This window comes from Asterias rubens, chromosome 20, assembly GCF_902459465.1.
Source record: "Asterias rubens chromosome 20, eAstRub1.3, whole genome shotgun sequence".
Taxonomy (NCBI): domain Eukaryota; kingdom Metazoa; phylum Echinodermata; class Asteroidea; order Forcipulatida; family Asteriidae; genus Asterias; species Asterias rubens.
In genome coordinates this window covers 11,157,471-11,182,889 of record NC_047081.1, presented here as the reverse complement: position 1 = coordinate 11,182,889, position 25,419 = coordinate 11,157,471, and the positions used below count along the sequence as shown (strand labels likewise).

The 25,419-nt window shown below is 39.9% G+C and overlaps 1 protein-coding gene across 3 annotated transcripts in view; it reads right to left on the bottom strand.

The window, feature by feature from the left end:
• Positions 1 to 1,156: 1,156 nt before the first annotated feature.
• Positions 1,157 to 25,419, bottom strand: part of LOC117303702 (serine/arginine repetitive matrix protein 2-like) — a 30,927-nt gene continuing 6,664 nt past the window's right edge. Inside the window, exons 3-11 of one of the 3 annotated variants that reach the window (XM_033787972.1) lie at positions 24,466 to 24,633; positions 19,645 to 19,858; positions 18,979 to 19,017; positions 18,612 to 18,692; positions 17,758 to 17,847; positions 15,666 to 15,758; positions 11,359 to 11,435; positions 7,556 to 7,607; positions 1,157 to 2,792 (exon numbers count right to left, since the gene is read on the bottom strand). In XM_033787972.1, coding sequence (XP_033643863.1) covers positions 1,488 to 2,792; positions 7,556 to 7,607; positions 11,359 to 11,435; positions 15,666 to 15,758; positions 17,758 to 17,847; positions 18,612 to 18,692; positions 18,979 to 19,017; positions 19,645 to 19,858; positions 24,466 to 24,633 — 2,119 coding nt within the window. In that variant the 3' untranslated portion in view covers positions 1,157 to 1,487. The remainder of the gene's footprint in view (positions 2,793 to 7,555; positions 7,608 to 11,358; positions 11,436 to 15,665; positions 15,759 to 17,757; positions 17,848 to 18,611; positions 18,693 to 18,978; positions 19,018 to 19,644; positions 19,859 to 24,465; positions 24,634 to 25,419) is intronic. The other 2 variants (XM_033787974.1, XM_033787973.1) reach the window with 2 other exon arrangements.

Here is a 25,419-nt window from a genome sequence, read left to right as displayed (position 1 = left end):
TTTACAGAACCTGACAAGAGCCTCATTAGACTTGTGTTTTAGCAAAACATGGAGAACCAGTTTGATACACACTCAAATGGATTCTGAAATCTAACATTTTAGTCACATGATTTTAAAATGACGGAGAGATATTCCAAATTCATCAAATGTATCAAGTTTTTTCTTCTTCATCACTTATGTCCAAACATTAATAATACATGTCTCATGATATGAGGAATCTCCCATTGGCCCCATTTCATGGCTCTGCTTACCGTAACCAAAGAATGCGCACTTGCGGAAGCAAGGAATTTCGCGCTCACGTCAAGCGAACTTTTTACGAATCAGCATGGAGTTTTCGCTTGTTCGCTTATACAGTTTGCGCACAATTTTGGCACTTGCGCAGTAAGCGGTGAATGGCGATCATAAGCACAGAATTCAACGGTAAGCCGAGCCTTGAAATCAGACCTTGCTGGGTCCAGTTACCGCTCAAATAGTATTCGGGACCAGCCCAACTATAATTCACATTTTCATCGTCTGATGATGAACAAAAATCACCACCCCATTCCTCTCAGAAAATACCTAAGACCTTTAGAGCAAATAATTTGTCCATAAAACATGTTCCATAATTTATACAGAAAGTCCACAAAGAGGGCAAATCGTTTTTTTTTGCTATTTGCAAACAGTCAGCAAAGTTCGAGAATGTTGTTTCATCAACAACTGTCAAAACACAAGTAGTTTATAGATTTGTGCAAATTCCGAAAATTAATTTCTTTTTATTATGGAAACAAACAAACAAACAAATAAACTTGTGCCAGTTTCCCCCAACAATGATGCACCTTGCCATCCAACCATAATGCAGATTTCTGCCATTTTTTCTCTTCAAATTAGGAAATAATCCTCAATGTAAAAAACATAAGCTGGAAGAACAACAAGTGGTGGGCTTAAAACACAAATTTTAGGGTGATGTTTCCCTCCAATTTTTTGTAGTTCCAAAACTGGAATGCGGTTAAATTCTGTAGAGATGGAATGTACACGTAGTCATTGCAACAAGTTCTGATATTTTCAATCACACCACCTTGGTTTAGAACTGTTTACAAGGTTCATACACAGCAAAGAGATTTATAGAGTTTGGCAAAGTTTGAATAGTTTTGGTAACACAGTAACAATATTCTTATTCTTTTATCCATCGATGTTTTCTGAGAATTAAAAAAAAAAAAAAAAAGATGAATCATTGTTCAAATCAAAGAAATTAATAGACCCCTTGCATATGATGTCAAACGCAATAATAATTTAAAAAACTCACTGACGCCAAAAAGCGCACTAACCGAAGCCTTACTGAAGCCAAAGGAGCCAAATCATTGGACGATAGCTGCTCTTTGTGCCTCAGAGCCCTGTAGCGTTTCACAAGGGGTCTATGTCGCTGTTACTGTTTGATGATCATGCATGTATGATCTCCGGACATTGTTAACTTTTATAACCTTATTACCTTTATTTGACCTCTGACCTTTTTAAGAGTTGTTGGTTCTCCTGGTAGGAATCCCTTTACCCCTGGGAAGCCTACTCGATCCCCTACCCCTGACTGGAAGGGCGATCTTACTGCTCTGTTGCCCCCTGGACCTTGGAGATGGCGGCGGGGAAGGTTTCTCATCCTCCCCGGAGCTCGCCCGCTCGGGCGATTGCGACAAACAAGAGTTGGCTGAAACCGGGAGCTGCTTTATCCCGCAAGGAATTTGGACAGGCATCGACTTCAGTTGGGAATCGGACTGCTCTTCTACTGCCGTCCTGGTTGATGTCTTGTGTGAGACGCCATTCTGCTGTGGGACTGGGTTGGAATTGGCGTCGATGAGCTGAGGTGGTCTGTTGGTCAGACCTCTGTGATTGGTCGGGATCTCCTGCTGTTTCGTTTGGGGCGTCTTGGACATCCGGAGGAGCGATGGCAACTTTGTCGACAGGCTTCCATTATCTCTTTGATCGTCTTGCGAAGAGGTATCCTGATTCTGAGTCCCTTTCTGCAATAAACTCTTCCCCGATTGCTGCCTGACCGCCATCATTCGGATCTCCTTTGGTTTGGAGAGTCCATCTGAGCTGCCGTTCATGTTCTTCTGTTGAATCTCTTGCCGGCCTGTTGGTGGTTTAGGCGAACTCATCGCGCTTTTGGGCTGCTGTGAGTACACCAGTGGGCGCTTCAGTGGCCCACCTCTCCGTTCTTCTGTCGGCTGCCTCCCGTCATCTGTCAGGGAGCCATCTGACTGAAGGCTGTCCTGAGAACCTGACCCTTTGGACTTGTAGGAGGATGGCCGTGCCAGCTTAGACTGGCTCTTCTTGGATCCAGTAAGCTTCTTACTCTGAGAGCCACCTGTTGGAGGCTTTCCCTTGCCGATCACAGAAGCTTCAGCATTCTTTGATATTTCACTCGGTTCATCATACATGTACCTCCCAGGATTCTGGGGCGCTGCTGGTTCTATAATCATATTGTCGCCCCTGGTCGGACTCGAGGGAATCTTACTCTTGCTTTTCTGGGACCTTTTGCTGGTTCTACCAGACTCTGGAGAGCCTCGACCATCTGGGGAACCTCGATCAGACGAAGGACCTTCTGCACTCTGAGGACGTCTTCTAGTCGGCGAAAGTTGACTCGAGGATGGCGCCTCGACACTTCGAGGGCGACGTCTGCCTCCGGGTGGGGACGTCTCCATGTACTGGATGTGATTGGCAAGATCGGTCGGAGGTTCCGGTGATGTTGGGGAGAGGCCCACCTTAAGGGGGCTGTTGTGACGAGATGTCATATTGGAAAGTTTCTCTGGCGAGTCACATCTCTACATCAGGAAAAAAAAATGAAGATTAGCTACTTGCTTATAACATGAGTCAAGTTATCTTATATAAGTTCAAATGTTCAAAAGTTTAAGTAAAATTTAGCTGATCCCATCATGTGATTTATTCATCCCCATTTCGCATACATTATTTCACTGTCAATTTAAAATGTGTACTTTTTCATTATTGTAAAATGCAAGAAAAATGAAGTCAAAGTCAAACTAACAAACAACTCAAGTTTTACAAATTAATCTATGAAGATGGAACACCAGATAATCGACCTCCATTTAAAAATTGTTAGTTTGAAGACAAACGGCAAGCAAGCAAGCTGGAATCAATGTTAGTTCACACACCAAGAATTGATAAAGGTAGATTAAGTTTGATCAATAATATAATGCCGGCAAAATAATCTAGAAGGAGAGAGTCGTCATATTAATTACGGTTTTGGCCGTACACCGATGTTTGTTAGCACTGCACTTTCCCGAGCTCTGTGAAAGCAATCACAGGCGTATTACCAGGGTGAGATTCAAACCCTCAACCTTTGCAACTCTAGAATAGTGTCTTACCAACTAGACCACTGAGTATTCCTGGTACATAGCTAGAGGCAGTGCGAATCTTATATTTTAACAGCGGGTTCCGCAATTGTTCAATAGATAATAAAATTGCATCGAGGACAAACATTGGTGGAAGGGTAAAACGAAAACTAAGAGTCATCATTATTTGCAGAGGGACCTTTTCATTGGCTTGATAATAAGTGTTTGGGAAGCAGGCATGCAAGGGCGTCTTTGGCTGCCAGCCACATCATGACCACGGAGCACAGCCAAAATGGGAAGTGTTCGATTTTTCCCAAGGGAGGAAAACTGGATGGTCTGGAAAACCCTCGTGGCACAGCAGAGAACCAACGCACAACTCAACTCACATATGGCCCTGGCCGGGAATCGAACCGGGGTCACCTTGGTGAGAGGCGAGCGCTTTACCACACAAGCCAACCATGCCATGAGTATAGCCATCAGAAGAAAAAAAGAAAGATCGATGGTTTCTATTGATGCAGTCCAACACGATTTGCTGAGGGTCACATCTGGACATGCCTGTACAATTTTGTGCATTAAGTAAGTATATGAGTAAAAATATTTTAGCCCCTCTGGGATCTGCTTCCCCTCTTGGATATGTGGAACAGTCCAGTCTTGGTTATCAATGACTTTGACTCCCCAGGGCAATGGGCATTGCACTTTGGAGAAAACAGCATGAAATAAATAACATGTCTACATTTTTACATATTATTAGCTTCACCCTACAGATGATAGATATGAAAATAAAATTTTGTATGCATTCAAAACCATTGATGAATCTCTATATTTCCAATGATACAATGTAGATAGCATTGCACACACCATGCGTTTTGATTCATGCTTTATGTGAACCGATGTTTTCAAATCTGTCCTCTCCAAAATAAATTGAACAAATTTCATTTGTATACATCCATCAGTTTAAATAAAATGTCCCATAACCAAAACAAGTAGTGTTACCATGCCCTCACTTAAACGTATATTAAACTAACTTCAAATGAGATAATTTAATATAATTTTTTTCACCTGCAGCCTCTTAAATAAGTAAACTCAAACCATGCAAACTGCACTCTCCTAAATAAATGTAATCGTAAATCCATAGATGCAAATGACTGAATGTTAATAATTCCACTAAAAATGGAAAAAGGTCATGATGATGTATGGACAGGATGGATGAAATATCAAACCAAAATGACCCCAACTGGAGTGACAACTTACGACAATGTATAATCGGACGTCATGAAATCTTCACATGGAATGCATAAATTACATTCTGCCTGAAACTGCACACATAATATACGGCAAGACATGAAAATGGGTTTGGATGGGGCACATTGAAAAGAGGCCTTTCAATTGGAGTGATTTGTTTTAGCAAGGAACCATGATATATGGGAAGTACAAGCCAATTTTGACCGCTATGGTCTCTAAAGGGCTAATATTTAAAGACCTGCTTGAACGAAAATGTCAAGTCGTGAACTTTGCTGGATTTCATTTAAAATGTTTTCAATTATTAAGAAAATCTAGTATAAATTTTTTTTTTTTAAAAGCTGTTTTGTAATCATTCATATTACATCATAGTTGGGAGCTCCAATGTGTTAGTCGCTTTGTTGCAGCCTGGAGGGAAACAAAGCAAACATCCACACATGACGTCAAAGCAGTTGTCATTTTGACGCTCGCAGTCAATAGCTTGAAGTTGGGGCCTGATTTTTTAATCGCTAATTACAAAAAATTCAGAAGTTTACACATATGCCAAAATAAATTACATTTAAATGGTGAACAACCTGAGGCATTAAAACCAAGTTAAAATAGAATTTACGTTAAAAACACTCCACTCAAGTAGCTGTTTAAAATGGCCATCTCATATTAAGAGAAGAAATTCCTGAACATGAAATAAACCGAGGTACAGACATTTTTTTCAAAGTAGTACACATTTCCTAAGGGGGAACTGGACTGTTGAAACACAGGGAAAAAACAGAGTAATTTTAATTAACCTTGAAACTTAGGCAGACGTTCCACAATGCTAACAAATTATGAAATTCTACAATCATATCAGGAAATTGAAATTTCATGTGGAAAGGATGTAGGATGATTCTCAACTATTTCAATCACGAACATCCCTTTGAACCCTCCCCCCCCCCCACCCCCCTCAAAAAAAAGGTGAAAAATTGAGCGTTCATAACATTAGAAAGAGTCTGATTATAAATGTTCACAGATTTGCACACATTGTGTACTGTTGTTCATGAGGGAAACTTGGAAGGGGCAGCAATGGTTTAGGTTAAAGACAGAGGACACTTTTGGTAATTGTCAAAGACTAGCCCTCTCACTTGGTGTATCTCAACATATGATGCATAAAATAACAAACCTGTGAACATTTGAGCTCGATTGGTTGTCGAAGTTGCGAGATAACTATGAAAGAAAAAAACACCCCTGTCACACGTACGTAGTTGTGCGTTTTCAGATGCTTGATTTCGAGACATCAAATTCTAAACTTGAGATCTCGAAATCAAGTTTGTGGAAAATTACTTCTTTCTCAAAAACTATGTCACTTCAGAGGGAGCCGTTTCTAACAATGTTTTATACTATCAACCTCTCCCCATTACTCACTACCAAGTAAGGTTTCATGCTGATAATTATTTTGAGTAATTACCAATAGTGTCCAATGCCTTTAAACAGCTATACTAGACCCAAGTTTATAAGAGGATTTTAAGAGCTGAGCTTGTACAACGTTACTTCAAAGGTTTTTTTTTTAGTCTTAGACATGTTAGATGCCATGAACATTGGCTGATGGGGATTGGAGCCTTATCAGTCCTAATACTTTGGATTAACTTGACGTTTCGATCAGTATGCTCTGATCGTCTTCTGGAGAATGCTGGACTCTGATGCTGTATGCTGCTTAAGTACTGGGCGGTGGATCAGCGGTGATGCATGAAGGCAGGAAATAGAGGCGGGAAGTGAACTCGATGATGCGTGGTGAAACCTGTTGTGGAGCCTAGGGTGGTGTGTGGGGGGTGTGTGCTCACGCCTTCATGCCTCTATTTCCCGCCTTCATGCATCACCGCTGATCCACCGCCCAGTACTTAAGCAGCATACAGCATCAGAGTCCAGCATTCTCCAGAAGACGATCAGAGCATACTGATCGAAACGTCGAGTTAATCCAACGGTTCTTTTCAGAACCACCCCAACTCATTGAGAGATTGTTATTACATGGTGTTACCGCAAACTTTTCTATATCTTACTTCCACCATGCAAAGTTTCAAATTCTACTAGTCCTAATACTGATATTCGATTGATAATAAACAGTTTATTCCGGATGTATTTATATGAAAGTGGCTCAAATTAAAGAAAGAGGGAAAGCTGAGGGGGAGGGGGAGTGAAAGTCCTGAAAGTGTTGGTGGCTGATGTAGGGAACTAGTTTTGTATGTCAGGAAACTAACTACTGCCATAAGCCCATGGTTCTATGATTCTAAATCCTCTCACAGTGCAGAAGGAATTGACGTACAGTACATATGAGATATCTATAGCTTAGACTACGGTGTCCTGAAATTGACATTAGAACATTGCAGATGCTTCCCTCAAAGGACATAGAGGCTACGGTGTCCCCAACAGGGCATTTGTGCACACTGACTCAAACAGATGAGGAGTAAAATACTACGGAGTCCTCTACCGGACAGTGGTGCAATAAACCTTTGAGCAAACAAACAAAACCAAACAGAGGAGTGCGAATCTATCATTGGTATCCTATACTATAGTATAGGACACCAATGACAAGAAAAGACAACAAATGTGCTCACATTATAACATCCAAGTGCCATGCCTAACACATACACTACACAAGTCATTGTGATGCAGAACCAAACAGAGACCTCAGCTTTTGACCACGGCTTTCAGTTCCACCAGCCATTTTGGGAGCAGTGTGCACTTAATGGCTCATGAAGCCTAAGCCGCATCGTGGACCCAATTTAATAGAGCTGCTTAAGCACAAAAATAAGATATGAAGCAAAACAAAATTAAGCTAACCAAAATACGGTTACCAGCCAAAATACCACGTCACGCTCAAACATAATTTGTGACTGGTATCCTGCCCATTATTGCTAAGCAGGCATTTTTCAAGCAGTATTTTCCTCTTAAGCAGCTGTATGAAATTTGACCCATAGCTGTGACTCCGAATTGTCTCATAGAACAAGGTGAAAAACAGTGACTACCTTGGCGTTATGAAGACGCATGTATTCCTCGTAAGCAGCCTTTATCTTACTACTGAATTGGAAAAATGCATTCAATTCAGACGGGGGGAGAGAGAGTTTGGGAACAAGACATTAATGTTAAAGAAAGCATTGAATAGTCAGATGTTTGGGTTTTAACGATGCGGGTTTGACAGACATGGGTTTTAGTTTTGGAAGAGCATTTGGGGTTCGTGCAGAAATCAGGATGGATTGCATGCAGTTACTGTCAACATGTACCTTCGATGCTCAAACAAAAAAAAACACTCAAAAGTTACAAACTTTGGGAAAAATGCATCAAAACACAATAAAATGTATTTTTTTTTCAGAAGAGTCAACAATTTTTGTAGAAAATATGAATTAATGGTTTTAGACAACACAGAGATCATTATGTACGGTACAGTTTATCATTCAAACTTGTTCACTACAAACTGATTTTGTTGCTTAATGCAGAATCTGTGACAAGTGTAAAATATTCAAGTCATTTGCGAGATCAATTTGTATCTGGTAAATTTACTTGCTTTGTCACGACTAAGAAAGCATGAATTTACCCGACTACTAAAAGACACTTGCTATCTCACATGATTCAAGATATGGTTTTGATTGGCTAGGTACGAGATGGCTAACACCCATACAAACGTTTTGCCTATCTGGAGGTGAAATATGGTTTTTCCATTTTACTCCCCTTTGCCTCATGATTGGAATTATCCAGACATGTTTGGTCACATGATATACATATTTTTTTTCTTTCTTTTATGCAAGTCGACAGACACACAAGGCCTGAAGGCTACTATGTACTTCAAGGTGTGGGCTACAACTATTTTGTTTCAAGAAGCCGTTGCCACATACCCCTAGGGCTAAAACAGGGTTACCCCTTTTCACAATCCTTATGGATGTAGGCTTGGGTAGCATCAATCCGAAGCCTGGCCGGTAGAGCAGAAAGCACGACCTCCCCCAAAAAACAGCAATACACTGGTTGAAACTTATCATGCTTGTGAGCATGCTGCAATCTACTGACATCATGTCTCAACTGGTAAACACATCCGTGTAGAAATCGTACCAAGCATTTAGGATAAATCAAAACTTAATACGAGTTGGGGTGGGGTCTTTGGGTGGGGTCTTTGGGAGGGGTGAGCGGGGCCGCAAGGGGTGGGGTATAAAAATGTACAAATTCTACATGCATGTCTTTCTCACAGGCAAACAACTTTCTTGAACTGTATTAAATACGAGCACGAATATAAGGCAATTTTCTGACCGGACAAAAAGTCACATCAAAGAAAACGTCACTCTACAGTAACATCCAAAAAAAAAAATCTACTTTTTGCTGGGAGGGGGAAACAAAAACACATTCACATACACCGAACCTTAAATTTATATTTTTTTTTGGAAAAGGAAACACTATATAGTTCTTCTCACAGAATGTAGTGTGTAACGTGCATTGCCTGAAGAGGCTGATTTTGGGCTGATTTGATAGCTATCGCTTGTTCCGTAAGGATGTTTTAAAATAAACTCTCATTTTAGACACATTTCTGGTAGAAACCCTAAACCCCAAATAGTCAACGATTAAATGGGGTCACTTTGCCCTTTACCCCACCATCGGTTATGAGTATCCAGGGGAGGAGGAAGGGGGCTCAGGCTGGGGGTAATGACCTGCTAATCCTTGAGGTCATTGAATGAACAGGTTGAATGATAAAAGTCTTATTTAATTTCCTTTATGGTCACAGATTGCTGTCAGATTGGGCTCGACAGACAGAAAGAGAGAGGTTGGACAGTTAATGTCTGACTGCAGCAAAAAAGAAAAAAGCATTTTGGTTTCGATGATAGTTTTCAATAACACTTCAAAATATCTAGGGTTGCTCAAAGTAGACTTAATGGTTTACTAGCTAGATTTGAACAACGGCTGCTGTACAATGACTTGCTCAGTCACAAGTTACCGCTTAAAGGAACGTTACAGAATTGGTAAGGAACAAAATTCGTGAAGATCACAGATTTGCATAAAACTTACATGGTCTAATGATGATGATAGTAGAAAACATCCCTTGAAATATTTCTGTCTGAAATGTCATAATTTGATGAGAAATAAATAATCTAACTTCGCGTTTGGAGTTTATCGCTCAGTGAGCGTTTTATTCATTTTTATTTTGGCATCGATGCAATGCAAAATGTGTAATCGGTTTTTCACTATTCTCTCGTGACCTAGATGGCCGATCGATCTCAAACTTCTACAGGTTTGTCAGTTTATGTATATGGTGGATTACATAAAGTGCTTACACTGCCAGCAACTGTTTTGTTAGCAAAAAACAATTCTGTAATGTTCCTTTAAACTTGAATTCCTCAGACTATAGAGGCAGTTGCTTTAATCGTTTTCATTGACGTTGATGTTTACCAAAGTTACTGTATGCTAACTTTACACACAACTTACACTGGTCTACGACAGAAATGAGATCACGATTTGTCACTAATTTTGTTCTAACTGAAAACTGAATCATCTTCAAATCTATTCTTAGGAATGGAAACCATCTCATACGTCGAATACCATCTGACTGTCTGTCCGTTTAAATCAGGCGTCATTGTACACCTGTTCCGACCATTTGTCACTTCAATTTGTCCAAGACACAAACGACTTCACAATCGCTTCTTTGAATAAAATCTCCCTGAACCTGACCCAACTTTCCCAATGTCTTTCAACTTAAATGTCTGTTCACTGAATAAGACTTGTTGTCATCTGCGTCACCATTTGTCATCTGTGTCATTATGAGCCGAGCGATGACAGACCGCTAGCTTGACATGACTCTTGACCCAGCATCCAACCTTCCTAGTTTGACGAAGTTGGCAAATTGTATTGTAACTTAGAAATTAGCAAATTTTAAGCAAAATTTAGCAACCCCCTTTTTGTTGCAATTCACAAAGAAACAGAGCGTTAATGAAAGCATAATTTACTTGGCAGATCTTAAGCGGTACAAGCGTAACTTACATAAATATTTAGGTGGTTTTTTTTTACATTTTCTTTATTTGGCAAATAACATTTACTATAATAAGGCGTCAAGGTAGTAATTAGAACCCAACAAAAAACACACTGACCACAAAAGCAAACTAAAAACAAGAATACATAGAACATAAATAAACACAAGGCAATTGAATAGCATGCTACATGGGCTACTCCGTGATAACTCATGCCACGTCGAACAAAGAAACGATTTTCACGACTTGATAATTCTCACCTCGCTTTTAAAGCAATCTCAACTTCATTGATTTAAAAAGTTTCGTTAACAATATTCTGGGCCAGTACAAATTTTGAGCTCTGCAGTTTTGAAGATTCTCAAAATCGAGCCTTGAAAATTAAGGAGTTGTAGGTTCGAATCCTACCAGATTACCCATTTTTGGGTGAATTTGTTTTTCTGGGATAGCACAAAGTTCACAGTGCTTACCACATAATGGTTTCAAGGGTAACATAGAAAGATAATTTCAAATCTCAACAAAACCAAGTAAAGAATATCGTTCAGCATACCACGAGGTGCATTTTCGCAGTCGTAACCCAAAACTGTTTCCAACAACCGAAACAGTAATTGTTACACCCACAAAAAAACACTACCCCCATATTACAGCTATAATGTGACTAATGTAACGCAAGTCACCATTTCATTCGCTCACAATACACATTTCTCATGCTTGGTATAACATTAATTTTATTATCGTTAGTATATTTAGCAGCAAGCATTATTTTTGGTTGATGATTTTTTTTTATTTTATTTTTTTGCATGGCTCCATTCACTTGGTTGTTCATTTACCTGGCTTCAGCCCTGTATTTGCGATGCGTCGGACTGGAGGTGGGCGTGGCTTGGGCGGAGGAGGTAACATGGACAGACTAAGGGGGTGGGATACAAACACAGAGAGAGAGAGATACACAGCAAAAGAGAATAATTTGAAGTCTTTGATTCATTCCGGGTTTTTTTGTTTTTTGTTAACGTCAACTTAAGAGTTGGGGGGGGGGGGATCGAGGTGGAAATTAAAGGGATTAAAGGAAGATGATCCCTTTGGATGAACAATCTAAATTACATGGAAAATAAAATAATGACTAATTTTCCAAATAATGTCACCCCTCCCCCCCCCCAAGAAAAATAATAAAAAATATAAAAAATAAATAGTAAGTTGACTGGTGTTTCGACCCTCGAAGGCTAATTAAACAGCAAAACTGAAAGACAAACAAATCTTCATGTATGTCACCCTAAAACAAGCTTAACCAAAAAAAAAAAAAAAAAAATGAAAAAAATTAGGACAAAAATTAGTTTCTTTTTGGATAAACCACAAATGATACATGTATATACAGTGTTTGAACAGCTTCTCGCTTATTTCCGCTTAGCAGAAAAAGGTTTAACAGCTCTATGAAATTGGGGCTGAGTCATGACCTGCTAATCTGGGCCCAATTTCATGGCTCTGCTTACCGTAAGCAGAGAATCAGTGCTTAGGGAAGCAGAGAATTTTGCGCCTACATATGTAAATCAAGCTTTCACAGCATACATGTATTCCATGTTACTAGGCCTTCTTTCAGAATGGTGATGGTACATGTAAGTGCAGAATTTGACGGTAAGCAGAGCCATGAAATTGGGCCCTGTTTCTTAGCATCCTTTCACTGCTACACAGCTTTGTGAAAATGAAGCTCAGGATACAGTGGCCACATCATCCAATGAGATAAGCAATGACCGAAACGAGGGGGAGAGAGGAGAGTCAATCAGGTCTTTCCGGCGATTGAACGCCAAAGGAAAAATTTTGAGAAGGGGGGGGGGGGGGGTTTAACGTGTAGACCGGTCAGAGTGAAAGAAGAAAGGTTCTTAAAACGATGACTCCTTAATCACGGGAAGGTGGTTAATACCTATAAGATCTTTATCTTGACATTGAGCTATTGACAATTATCGGGGATTATAATAAGTGTTTCCCCCTTTCTTTCTCTCTCTGGCGTTACTTTGTGTATGAGCTTGGTATGGTTTAAGATGCCACTTAGATATATTAAGCAAGTAGAGAGGAGATCATGTGCAGTAAACCTCGGGGCTTGAGTGTTACACAAGACTGCAGGCCTGAGGCCGATGATGGTTTTAAGTGTTGGGCCAGTAAACAAGCCTCTAGCAGTCTTTAAGGCAAAGTCACACTGCAGCGAAAACGAAAACGATAGCGGTCACAACCCATAGAAAACGCATTCTGTTGGTACTATTGGCCCAAGCTCATTCAACCAATCCAGGGCGTGCATTGGTACCATTTTCGTTGTTGATCTCGTTATTGAGGCCTGTGTGACAGGGCCTTTACCCCAAATTTGAGCCCTGAACCTGTTCCTCACACTTCTGTTCCATCGAAGTTTGGCACAGTGTAGGGCTAAGCTTTGTTGGGCCATTGAACGTTTCTTGGACATAGGGAAGGAAGGTGGGGGTGTTGGCTGGCCAATGCTGCATTTGAGGGTCTTTAGACGTTTCCGGACCGTGGACGTAGGGGATGGGTTGGGTACAGCATGGGACAAGCAACATGGTAGTGTTATCATGGTTGTGTCTACGACTACAAGTTTGGGTAAGGATTGGATTGGTGTAGGATGGGTGACGTGATCTTGTCGGGTCAGTAATCATTTATTGGACTTCAAGAATGAAGTTGGAATACTGGCTGGTGTAGAACATTCATTATAGGTTTGTTTGCCAGCAGAAGTTGGTTTGACTCGGGGAATTGGAGGTCAAGTTTGGAACGGGTCGGGGTGGCACAGGACTAGCAGAAATTGTGGGCCCTCACGATAAAGTTGGGTTAGGATTTACAGAAATGTACCAGTCTTGTCAATGAGGTGCTGTTACGACAACTTTAGACTTCTACAATTGAGCGTTAGGATAAAAAAAGAAATAAACAGCAACTGTAGTGTAAACAAACTGAATACGTCACACGCAACCAAAAAGGAAATCTCCAGTTAGATATCCCCTCCTTTAAAATGCTATTCTACTAATAGTAGTTGGCACATGAAGCGCAACTTCCATCCTCCATAGGGAGCACCTCAGAAGTCCGAACGGCAGGAACGTTCTAATTCATAATTAGGGATTCTCTCCCTGTAAGGACAAGCTAGCGTGTAAGGCCGATATACACCAACACAAACATTTATAAAAATTCACAAAAATCATCAAGATAAATCCATCTAAAATACTCCAGATTTTACAGCAGGACTTATAAGCCCCGAGCACAAAACATTCCATAGACCTTATTTCAATTCAGTGTGCTTATAAATGACAAAACGTCAATAATTTGTTCTCCTTTTAATTTTTGTTGTTTAGAGCAAACTCTAGTACAGTAGGCCTATACATTTTTAGCTACATACCCTTTGCGATGGTGTTGTTTCTCTACCCCCCCCCTCCCAAGTCCTGACTGTTTGTTGTTGTCTATTCCTTCCAAACCAGCAACCCTCCCATCTTTAGTAAACACATCTGGCAACCCACCTGTGATAATTCCATCAAATCCTACAGGACGTCTGTTGAGCATCCTCTACGTCTAGGTTGCATCATTCGATGCCAGAGTGTCTTCATTCAAACATAATCCGATAAACCGAGCAGCCTTGGATAAATATTACAGTGTTACAAAAACAACTGTGGGTCCTTGAAGAACACTTTTAATTTTTCATGACTTAATTAAAATTGGGCGTGGGAATTTCAGAGGATTGGCATTGCCTCAGTTAAGCCCTTCGTGATATTCCCTCAGATTTTCAATTCGATTTCATATTGGGTTTTTTTCAAACTGAATTTTACTCTTGAACATGTTTGGAGCTTGGAAAATTAATCTCATCAATTGTACATCCTCTACAGGAAGGCAGAATCAAAAATAATTTTATACAAAACCAAAACAACTCATCATTACATGTATATCCCTCATTTAGCCACTTTCACACACAACACATAACTTTCTTTCAACACATAAAATTTCAGGTTGTTTACCCTCATGTAAAAACTCCCCTATGGGGGGAGGGCTGATACATAAAGAGCTTGGTATACAGTGTTATCCTTCATGATAATAACAAACTCAATTCCCTTTCTTATCCGTGTTATCCATGACACATTTCACAGTACATTAAACTGACACTTACATCATGTATGCATCACTATAAGACACCAGTATCAGACACAGCGAGTATGACGAGGGGGCTCTTAAGACACCTTTGTGTAGCAGGGAAGGCCCTGAACCCGCACATCACTAATCAATCACTACAATTAGCGGCTGAACTAAAAACTTAAACACACTACATCCAAACCAAAGGAGAACAAAGAGAAGTCTTAGTTTTACTGGATCCATAAGCAGTGTTGAATCACTTCACAAAACAACATCAAATACATGCACAGTACATGTTCAGCAACTCAACATAGTTGCTCCATGTATGTGCAAGTAATAAATGTTCAGCGCCATGAGCGTCCAAAATGGTGGAAACCTACCAGCACTATATAGTTATTTTTGTTATTATTACTTTCCTGAGCACCAAAGTAAATTCCAAGACTGACATCAGCTTGAAGGCTCATGGCATAACAGGAATGACACCAACACTGACACGACTTTGACTAATTCTTGTCTTTGTGGTTCATAAGTTACAGCTCTTCTTATACAGTGAATCAATTTAGCCGGATGTTATAAAGTAAACATTAAATTGATTAATCAAAGCTTCTTAGAAAAGGACCCTAACAGACCAACCACCTCCTCAAAAAAATAATAACAATAACAAAAACCATCCTTTTTTGGTTGGAGTAAACTTTAAATGGGGTGAAGATGACATGAACTCATTTTCCATTAGTCAGATGACCAACGGTGAGAATTTCATTACATTTTTCGTTGTTGTAGGATTTGAAACTTGGTGGGAGTATATAACTCTGAAAAGAACCAGAGGTTGACATCTCAGCATTTCAAAAACTGTACTGTGCTCTTTCTCCTGAAGACGATCAGAGCAAACTGATCCTAGAATGTTGAGTTGTTTATCACCAGCTCTTTTCAGAACCAACACTACTCAAAGCGATCTCAGATCGTCCTCCTGCAAACCTCACTTAATAATATTTGTTTGTCAGCGTTAACAGAAAGCAGAGAAATATTAGCTACTTACATGTGGTTTGATAAAAACTTGGAGGGACTGATCTTGTGTGAGAATCACGCACTGTGTACTGGCATCTTGCTGCTCCGCTGAGGTGTGTACATTCTGGAATGAATAATAATAATAATTAGAAGACTTGTAATGCGCACGTATCCACCCTGCTGAGTGTTCAAGGCGCAGTAAAACCAACAACAAACAAAACAAAACAAAAACAAAACAAAGAGTCTGTTTATAGGCATGGACACGTTTGGTATATGCACTTTGTCATATATTAACATTAAACTAGTAACATAGTGTTTGAGAAAGAAGTAATTTCTTCCTAAAATATTTGAATCTGAGGGTCTGATGGTGTGTTTTCTTGCAACTTCGATGACCAATCGAGCCAAAATTTTCACAAATTTGTTATTTTATGCATGTTGAGATACACCAAGTGAGAATACTGGTCTTTGACAATTACTAATTGTGTCAGTGGGGTTACAGACTTTTTATTTGTTTCCCACTCAACTGAGGACTCTGTCTGTTGGAAAATGGGTACATATCACAAAATTCTATTGTCATTAAAGACACTGGACACCTTTGGTAATTGTCAAAGACTAGCCTTCACAGTTGGTGTATCTCAACATATGCACAAAATAACAAACATGTGAAAATTTGAGCTCAATCGGTCGTCGAAGTTGCAAGATAATAATGAAAGAAAAAAACACCCTTGTCACACGAAGTTGTGTGCTTTCAGATGCTTGATTTCGAGACCTCAAATTCTAAATCTGAGGTCTTGAAATCAAATTCGTGGAAAATTACTTCTTTCTCGAAAACTACATTACTTCAGAGGGAGCCGTTTCTCACAATGTTTTATACCATCAACCTCTCCCAATAACTCGTTACAAAGAAAGGTTTTATGTTAATAATTATTTTGAGTAATTATCAATAGTGTCCATGGCCTTTAAGGCACTTTTAAAAACTACAGAGCTTTGGCTCTGGCTAAGCTCTGGATTGGGATCTGGCACAGACCACAAGATGATCAACAATAAAAACTGAGCTAAAAAGCAAGAGGTAGTTTTAAACTTACCCAATTTTGACTACACCCCACCCTAAGAAAAAGGGGTAAACCAACCCACACCCCCACCCTACAAACTTGATTGAGTTAGCCACTCCGTTAACTTATCAGTGAATCACTTCCCATGAGATTTTTATCTTGGTGTGAATAGATGTTAGTTTGGATTTCAATGAACCCTTGGGGTTCACCTCACCGAACACTTAATAACACAGAGCATTATCTTGAAGGATAAAGTCTTAAGGGTGTGTCGTGGTCAAGAGGTCTTGATCAACGGGCCCAGGCTCTTGGGACAGTTTCATAGCGCTGGCTGCTTAACGGTAAGCAAATTTTCATGCTATCTACATGTATAGCAGACTATTTGCTCAAGCCTAAGTGTATTTCCCAAAAATTAGACATGGATTTGCAATTTTTCGTCATTCCTTTTAATACAGCAAGCATGAATTTCATGCGTCTACAGTTAGCAGCGCTATGTAATGGAAACTCACGCAGTAAGCAAAAAGAAGCTCTATGAAAAGAGCTGCTAAGCAAAAAAGAATTGCTCAGCATGACAATTTTGCCTTGATAAAAACAGGATTACCAACCAAATTTCCACGTGATTATGAGGATAAGCAAACAACAGCTGAACACCAGTAGCAAGCTTTATGCAACAAATATGAATTTGTATTCCTGTTTTTATCAAGGCAAGAAATTCATGCTAAGCAAATTCTTGTACTTAGCAGCTCTATGAAATTGAGCCCTGGTGTTGTCTGAAGCCGAGTGTGGGTTTGAATCCCGGTCATGACACTTGACCCTTTAGCAAGGCACTTATCTTAACCATTATCATTTCGTAAAAAAAAGTTGGGATGGTAGTGCAGTCTGCTCTACCAAACAGCTCCAAAATGGATGATACCCATGCCTGCATCTTTAAGGACTTTGAAGAGTTACACCCTGTTTCAGCCCTAGAAGTAGGTGACAGATTCCCCCTTGGTGACAGTTGATATAGGGAAATATTTCTGTGGAAGATTGGTAAAAGCATGAACCAATGATTCAACAAAAGTGAGATAGATTTACCTTTTGTAGTTGCAGTTCTTTTAAATTATGCTGCGTGTCCGCTAAAAGTTCCTGTAAATTCTTCACTTCCTTGCGAAGAACATGGTTTTCCTGGTAGGAAAACAAAAATGCAGTAAGACAAAAGAGGACAAAGAAAGGAAAGAGCGAGAAGAGGAAGTGAGATCAACGGATGCTTTCATGTAACACAGGAGGTTCACTTCAGCTGTAATTTGTACAAGTCAGGAGTGAGATAAAACAGAATGTTCTATGATGACGCAGCGTTAAGTAGATGTTGCGAACAGAAGGGATGCTACAGGCCTTAGGGGTGCACCCCACTTAATAAGGAGAAAACAGAGCGTCAGGCTCATTAATTTTGTGTAGGCCCTCAAAATATTATATTTCATACAAATTTGATAGCCCCCAAAAAATTGATGGGCCCAGGGACTCAACATGACAGGGACAAAGTAAGGTATTCTAATGGTTCTATCTTCATGTTTCGTGGGGTTTTATTAAGGGTAAAAAAACACCCTAAATTTCCAGTTAAAAACGGAGAAACCACATCACTATTCTTTTACTAACACAGTGAGGTGCTATTATTCAATTGAAAAACATGAGACTGCTGGACTCCAGTCATTAGTTTCCAGGGCCCGACACTAAAACTACTGGCCTCGAGCATGCGGTCCAGAGTAAAATTCAAGCCCTGGGGTGGATTTCACAAAGAGTCAAGACTAGTCTTATCTCAATTTAGGAAGAGTTACTCGACCTAACTTAGGACTAGCCTTAAGTTTTTTAATAACTCCTAGGACTAGTCCTAAGTTAGAACTAGTCCTAACTCTTTGCAAAATCGACCCCTGCTGAGGTCAACGAGTTCCTACCTCTTTCAGATCGTCAATGATTACTTCCTGTATAGGGTTATCTTCACTCATGGGACTGGTCAACGGACTGACACAAGGACTCTGCGGAATTAAAAATGGACATTGTCTTATCTTAATAATTGATAGCTGAGGACGACTATTAATACATGCGTACATCTTCTAGGTAATCTGATTGGCTTAGGGCCCACCCAAAGTTCACCACATGATCCATGTCAGCAGGTTGTACAAAAAAGAGTACTATTTTTGAGTACCCTCCCCCCCCCCCCGCCCCCCAAAGTAATTCTTTGGAAAACATTCCCAAATCAGCATCAGGAACTGGTGGGAATATTTACAAATACTTTGGTGCAATGGCAGCAAACAAACTTACCAGAAGTGCTTGTTCAAACGGGGACGATGTGTTATCAACCTATACGGGAAAACAAGAACAAACAAAATTTCCTCAACTTGAACTTGCAAAGATTTTTTTTTCCTCCAAGATTACCAGCAAAATTGTTATTGTTTTCCAACTGGTCACCAGCCAATTTGTACGACTGGTTCCTCAATATAATTTTTTGCAAAGAAAACAAAAACAAACGTGGATACCAAATTTATGTTTTAGTAAAGATTGCTTGGAGGCCCCAAAATTGGTTCCCAAGTGGACTGTTTCCAAACTGGCCACCCCTCCTCCCCTTCCCACCCCACTTTAAGTGGGGTTTTTGTTCCCCCACTAATAAAGTGGAATGTTGTGGCCAAACGGTCTTGGGCAGTGTGGATTTTAATCCTGGCTTGGTCATTCGTGATACTTCTTTCATTGAGCAAGGTACTTTATCATAATGGCTTCTCTCCACCCAGGAGTGCAAATGGGACCCAGGGAGAGTTGGGGAGTAAACTGCGATGGATTTACATGCTGTCCACATCGTCCGGGGGAAAAGAAATATCCTCAGTCGTTTTAATCCCACGTATAAAAACACCGATCTTATGAGCCACATTGGCTCGGGACAGACTTTAACTTTACCTCCCCTTCCCATAAACCCAAAATTGTTGCGGTACTCACAGCCTGAAGAGCTCTCTTGAGTTTGAATAACATCGTCTTCACTGACGTCATATCCTGTATCATGTGTCTATAGACCACAGCATCCACCATCACCATCCCTTCTTCTTCAGGGGGAAAGCTGGGCCATCTCGGGGGTCGTAGCGGGTGGTTGTTTCCACCGCTCTGTGACCGCACACGGGTCGTGGACGAGCTATTGGCATTGCCATTCTTGTTCCTGGATTGATTTGAGAGAAAATACCGTTAAGAATTTGACGTGTCGGGAGTGTATCAGCCAGCTTTGAAATATAGGTCTCTGATGTGGAGTGCTTTATTTATCGTGGGGAGTTGAACTCAATGTATATGTGGCGTGTGGTGGCCGAGCCGTTGTGAGCACTGACGTCAAGCTCTGGTGTTTCACAAGGATTCAAAGTGCACGTAAAAGAACCCATAACACTGATCATGGAGGAGTAGAGGATAACCCTTGTGTTTCTGGTTCACATAGCAAGCACCCTTGTTTACAGGTATCCTCAGGCATGTCAGCTACAGTGATCAAGTTCACTTATGAGGCATCCTTGGTCTCACAATAGATTTGACCATAAATGTGCTGATGTGATTAGTTTGTGCAGTGTTCAACAAATTAACAACTTGAAAAGAAATTTTACAATTGGCATTATTCGGGATCGCAAAGGCTTATACCACTTAAAACAGTTATCAGGAGGTCCTTGGTTCAAATCCCGCTATTGTCAATGTTTCTTTGTTCAACCCCAAATCATTTTGGAAAAAAAAACCTAGAACAAACTAAAAAATAACTGAAGTGGAATTCCATGGTTCAGAAGCATGCAGATGGTTCACCGTTAACACTAAAAAAACAACTATAAAGGTCAGCAAGATTTACGTACATGTACATGTTCATACTATGGGAACATGCAGAAAGCGAAGAAAAAACACAGCATGAAGTACGACGGTATGTTAGATCTACATGGCAGGCAATAACGGTCGACCAGTGTTAAGTTTAAAAAAAGGCACACTCCAAAAGCAGCAATAAACAACAACTTTTCCCTGTCTTGCTCAAAATCAAACTATGATCTCAAAACCTTACTACAACAATCAGTAAAATAAAATGAAAACCTTCCTTTTGTTTATGCTGTTTATTTTGTCTGGCGGCCTCTTTTATTATTCTCAAAATGTTTTTGTTTGGTTTTGATGGACACATGCCACTTCGGTTAGTCACGCTCTAAAAAAACGATACCTCTATAAAAATGAGTTGGCACCAACCTTGGAATTGTCGAGGGAAAAAAATAGAGTAATTCTATTGTGACATGTGGTAAACATTAACCATCAACATAGAAAAAAAATCCCACTTTTATAAATATAACACCATGAGTACATGGAGTTTGTGTTTCTGTCTGCGTCATACAATATATTGATGTTTTAAAAAAACATGTTTTTTTTTTTTTTCACTTTAAATTTTGTTTTATTGATGTGTTCAACTCAAGCGCGAAATAAAAAGTGAAAGATCTCTTCTACATGTATTTCCACCATCTGGGAAATGCTTTAGCTTTCAAGTTATGGCCGACCCTTATTTTATTTGTAAAAGTATGCAGTAAGTCACATTATTAGTCCATGGAGGTAGAATTAGTTTAGTCCTGCATTTAAGATTACACCAAAGCACACGGTATAATACATTTTTGTCGATCAACCTTTTATATTTGAAAACCAAATGTTTGGACTAATAATGAAAAAGTTGACAGACTAGTTTAATGCTGCGCTAACTGGTCCCACATTTAAAAAAAACAGTTAAAGGGGCAAACCCTGCTGTAGGTCACTGACAAAAGTAAAAAGGCCAACCCTGCTATATAGACAAAGTTGAGGCTGTGGTGTAAAACAACTTTAAACGATAACCAAACCATGAATCTGCTCAACCTTTTTTTCTTCATTTTTTTCCTGCAAAAAAGTGCAGCCACTTTTTGACCGATTATGCTCAAACTTCCAGAACTGGATTATGAAAGTGACATTTTACAAAAAAAATTTATACTTCTTTCATTTCCATGCATAAAACCAGCAATTTTTTTTTCTTTCTAAAGGGAATTTCAACGAACTATTTTGGTTGGCTCCCAGGGTGTAACTTCCAGGGTCGCATTAATGTATGTGTCAGTTATCCTGGTTCTGACTAAAACCCAATGTAGGTTATATCTTAATCCCTCGTCAGCTTAGTGTTTATGATCAGTCTGTTACGACTTTAGAAAGCTTCAGACAGGTTCAGCCGGGACTTTGCAGAAAAAAAGTGTAAGCGGTCCCAAAGGTTTTCATGGTTTAGGGACCTGGATCTACACTGTCACTATCTTTGCCAAGTTCAGACAAGTTCAGACAGGATCAGCTAGGACTTTGCAAAAAAAGTGTAATGCCCCACAGAACATAGGCTCACATAGTATATTGTATTATAGACCTGGGCCCAATTTCATAGAGCTGCAAAGCGCAATAAACAGTTAAGCATCAACAACATTACGCTTGCCAAAATAAGGTTACATGCACCATTTCTGACTGGGGGCCCCTGCAAATTTGGCTCAAAATTTGAAAGCAATATTTTTTGCTTGAGCAGCTGTGTTCTACATGTAGCAACATCCCCACAAAAATGACACAGCAGTATATGTAGGGTGTTACTATTAAAGTGAGAATTCATGGTGCCAATGTAGGCGATACATTACATACAAATGATCTACACACGCCCACAATCTCCTCTATCCCACCCTACCTAACCCTGTCCCCAACTGCAGCCTCCCAAACCCCAAGAAAAAAAATGACACAGCAGTACACACGTATGTAGATCTCTACTGAAATGCAGCTCAAGGTGCCAATGAAGGTGTATATAATTTACATACATAAGATCCACACGCTCACCATGCCGCTCCCCAGCCCTTTCCCTACTCCAACCTCCCCATCCCCACAAAAAAATGAAACAGCAGTAAAAGTACATCTTTAAGGTGTTACTATTTTGAGATAAAGCACAAGAAGTTAATATTATTCAACCTAGTTGTACTCACTGTACAAACAGGCACAAGTGTTTCACAAAGCACCAAGGTTCATCTTATGACGAGTCAGTATCACCATGGTGATTTGTATAGTGACATCACACTTTGCTTAGCAACTAAAATTGATACACGGTCAAGATCAATATTAGCCTCTGTGTCAAATCGGCCCCGTGGCTGGATTTCACAAAGCTCTAAAATTAATCTTAAGATAAGTTGCCAGTATCACCATGGTGATTTGTATTGTGACATCACACTTTGCTCAGCAACTAATAGTGATACACAGTTAAGATCGTCTTAGCTCTTTATGAAATCGACCCCAGGTAATTTTGCCATATGCAACAAGAAAGCAGTAGGGAATCTGTGAAGAAAAAGAGTGTCGTTAGTGCAATCAAAGACATGCAGCTAAGCAGCAAGAGAGGTGCGAAGACCCAACAAAGCAAAACCACCAGGTGCTGAAGATTTAAACACTCAAACTGTTCAAACTATCAAGAGAACAGAAAAAAAGCAGAGAATGAGTGAGGTGTGAGGCGATGATGCCAAGCGAAGACATGGCCGAGTTAAAGGCAGGGTTATAGTTTTGGTAATTGTCAAAGAACAGTATCCTCATTTGGTGAATCCCAACGTATACATAAAATGACAAGTCTGGGAAGAACTGTGAAAATTGGTCTTCAAAGTTGCAAGATGACCCCCAACAAACCCACGTGTGTTGCTTAGGTGCTTTCAGATGCCTATTGAGGTTCTTGAGAAAGTCTTCATGCTTGAGGCCCTTCTCAGATTCAAATTTTTGGGATGAAAAATTATCTCTTTCTCCAAAACTAATGATTACAAAGGGTGTTGTTTCTAATAATGTTTTATGATATCAACAGCCCTCTATTGGTCTTTACCAAGTAAGTTTTTTATGGTCGTTAACTTGTGGAGTGCACTAATTACCAAAAGTATAACCTGCCTTTTAACAGTGGGTTGGCAAAGCAATGATCAGTGGAACTGCTGTCAGTTGGTAATACTGCAAGTACATGTACCTGAGCTTAAAAACGGCTAAACTGCTAAAAGAGATTGCAAAGTGAACTGCAAAAAGAGTAGAAAATAATCTACATAGAAAGTTACTTTCTAAAGCAAAGCAGAGACAAAGGTAGAATCAATTTTCCCGACTAACAAGTCAGCCATTTTATCTGGCCTGGAATTTCAGCTTTGAAGAGGGCAAGGCCGTTTTGCAAAGGGCACTTCTTCTGCAGGAAGCAAATTCACAGAGAGTGGTTGGGAAAATTGCAGTCTCATTTTCACCTAGAAACATGAACGAGGCAAACAGGTTACAGTAGTTGTTTAGCGAAGGGGCTACATGTATGACTCATCCTGGGGATAACTCTTGTGTAGGTAGCAAGCTCCCCACCTTCCAGCCAAACCCACCTTACACAGAGACCAATGAGGCCAATAATATTGATGATTTTCGAGTAGCAAACTTGATACATTTTGTGTAGCATTTTTCTGTGACTGGACTCGAACCAACAAACGGCATCTACAGCAATTGTCAGAGTGCCCTGTGCTTTTGCTGTGGTGCCCTTTGCAAAGTTCCGCTACAACTTTACATTTTCCTCATCTGGAGAGCCCTTCACTAGAGGAAAAATGTGCATGCCCTTCGGGAACGAATTCATGGCCTATCCTATACCATCTACATGTACAAAGGAAATACTGTTAACATGTAGCAGCTGACAGATAAAGAATGTTAAGCAATCCAGCACCAAAAACCCGGGAAGAAAACATTGCAAAGCACCGCACACAAAGTGAGAGAAAAAAAACTACACACTGCAAAGTGTACCTGTCTGAATCACGATAACTAGAACTGTTAATGAGAAACTGAAGCTCTTCCACAGGCGACTGGCATCCCTCGTCCGGCACTGGGTGGGCGGGGTAGTTCCTACTACCCCCTCTCCGTCCAGGGGGTAACCCCAGGGGTGACGGTGCCAGACCCCTGGTCACGCCGACCCTAGGGTGAGAAATTAGATGTAAAAACATGCAGGAGGGGAATGGTGTTATTGATTTTTAAAAATTCAAAACATGAGAATGTTACACAATTTATTGCATTCACCACCCCCACACATCATGTACAAATACATGAACTAACAACAATAGCCTACTTGATGGAAGTCCACTTTTGCTGCAGCTGCCAAATTTATCATAATACACAAAATATTGATTACTCTGTAATTAGCAAAACAATTACTGGAAACCTATTTTCAAGGACACTAGTACAATATTGATTCGGTTAAATGCAGATTATATAAAAATGAACACCTAGCCTAGGATTTGACTCCGGATGTACAGTACAGTTCCTTTCTCATTAGGAAATTAAAGGACCATGTTATTGTTTTGTTATGTTTCCCTAATTCTTGGAAGCGATTAAAAAAACAAACGATTCTACTGTACAGTTCAGTATCTATTTAGGTTGAAGGGTTATGATTGTCACAACAACACTCAAAATCCTTACAAGTAAATCCACATTTAGAGCTGTCATTATATTCAATACACGTACGTAGGCCTAGACGTACATACACATGTATACAGGCTGACATGCAAAATGATGACAGCTCAAAGTTGGTGAATTCACACATCAATCAATTTAACATGCCCATCTCTTGTTAAAAATGCTGACAGGTACCCCATTGTATTTTGTATTATTTATGAATAATTCAAAATGCACACACTACCATTAGTGTTAACTACATTATGCATGGGGCTATTGTGGGGGATAAACATATACATTGTACTATAT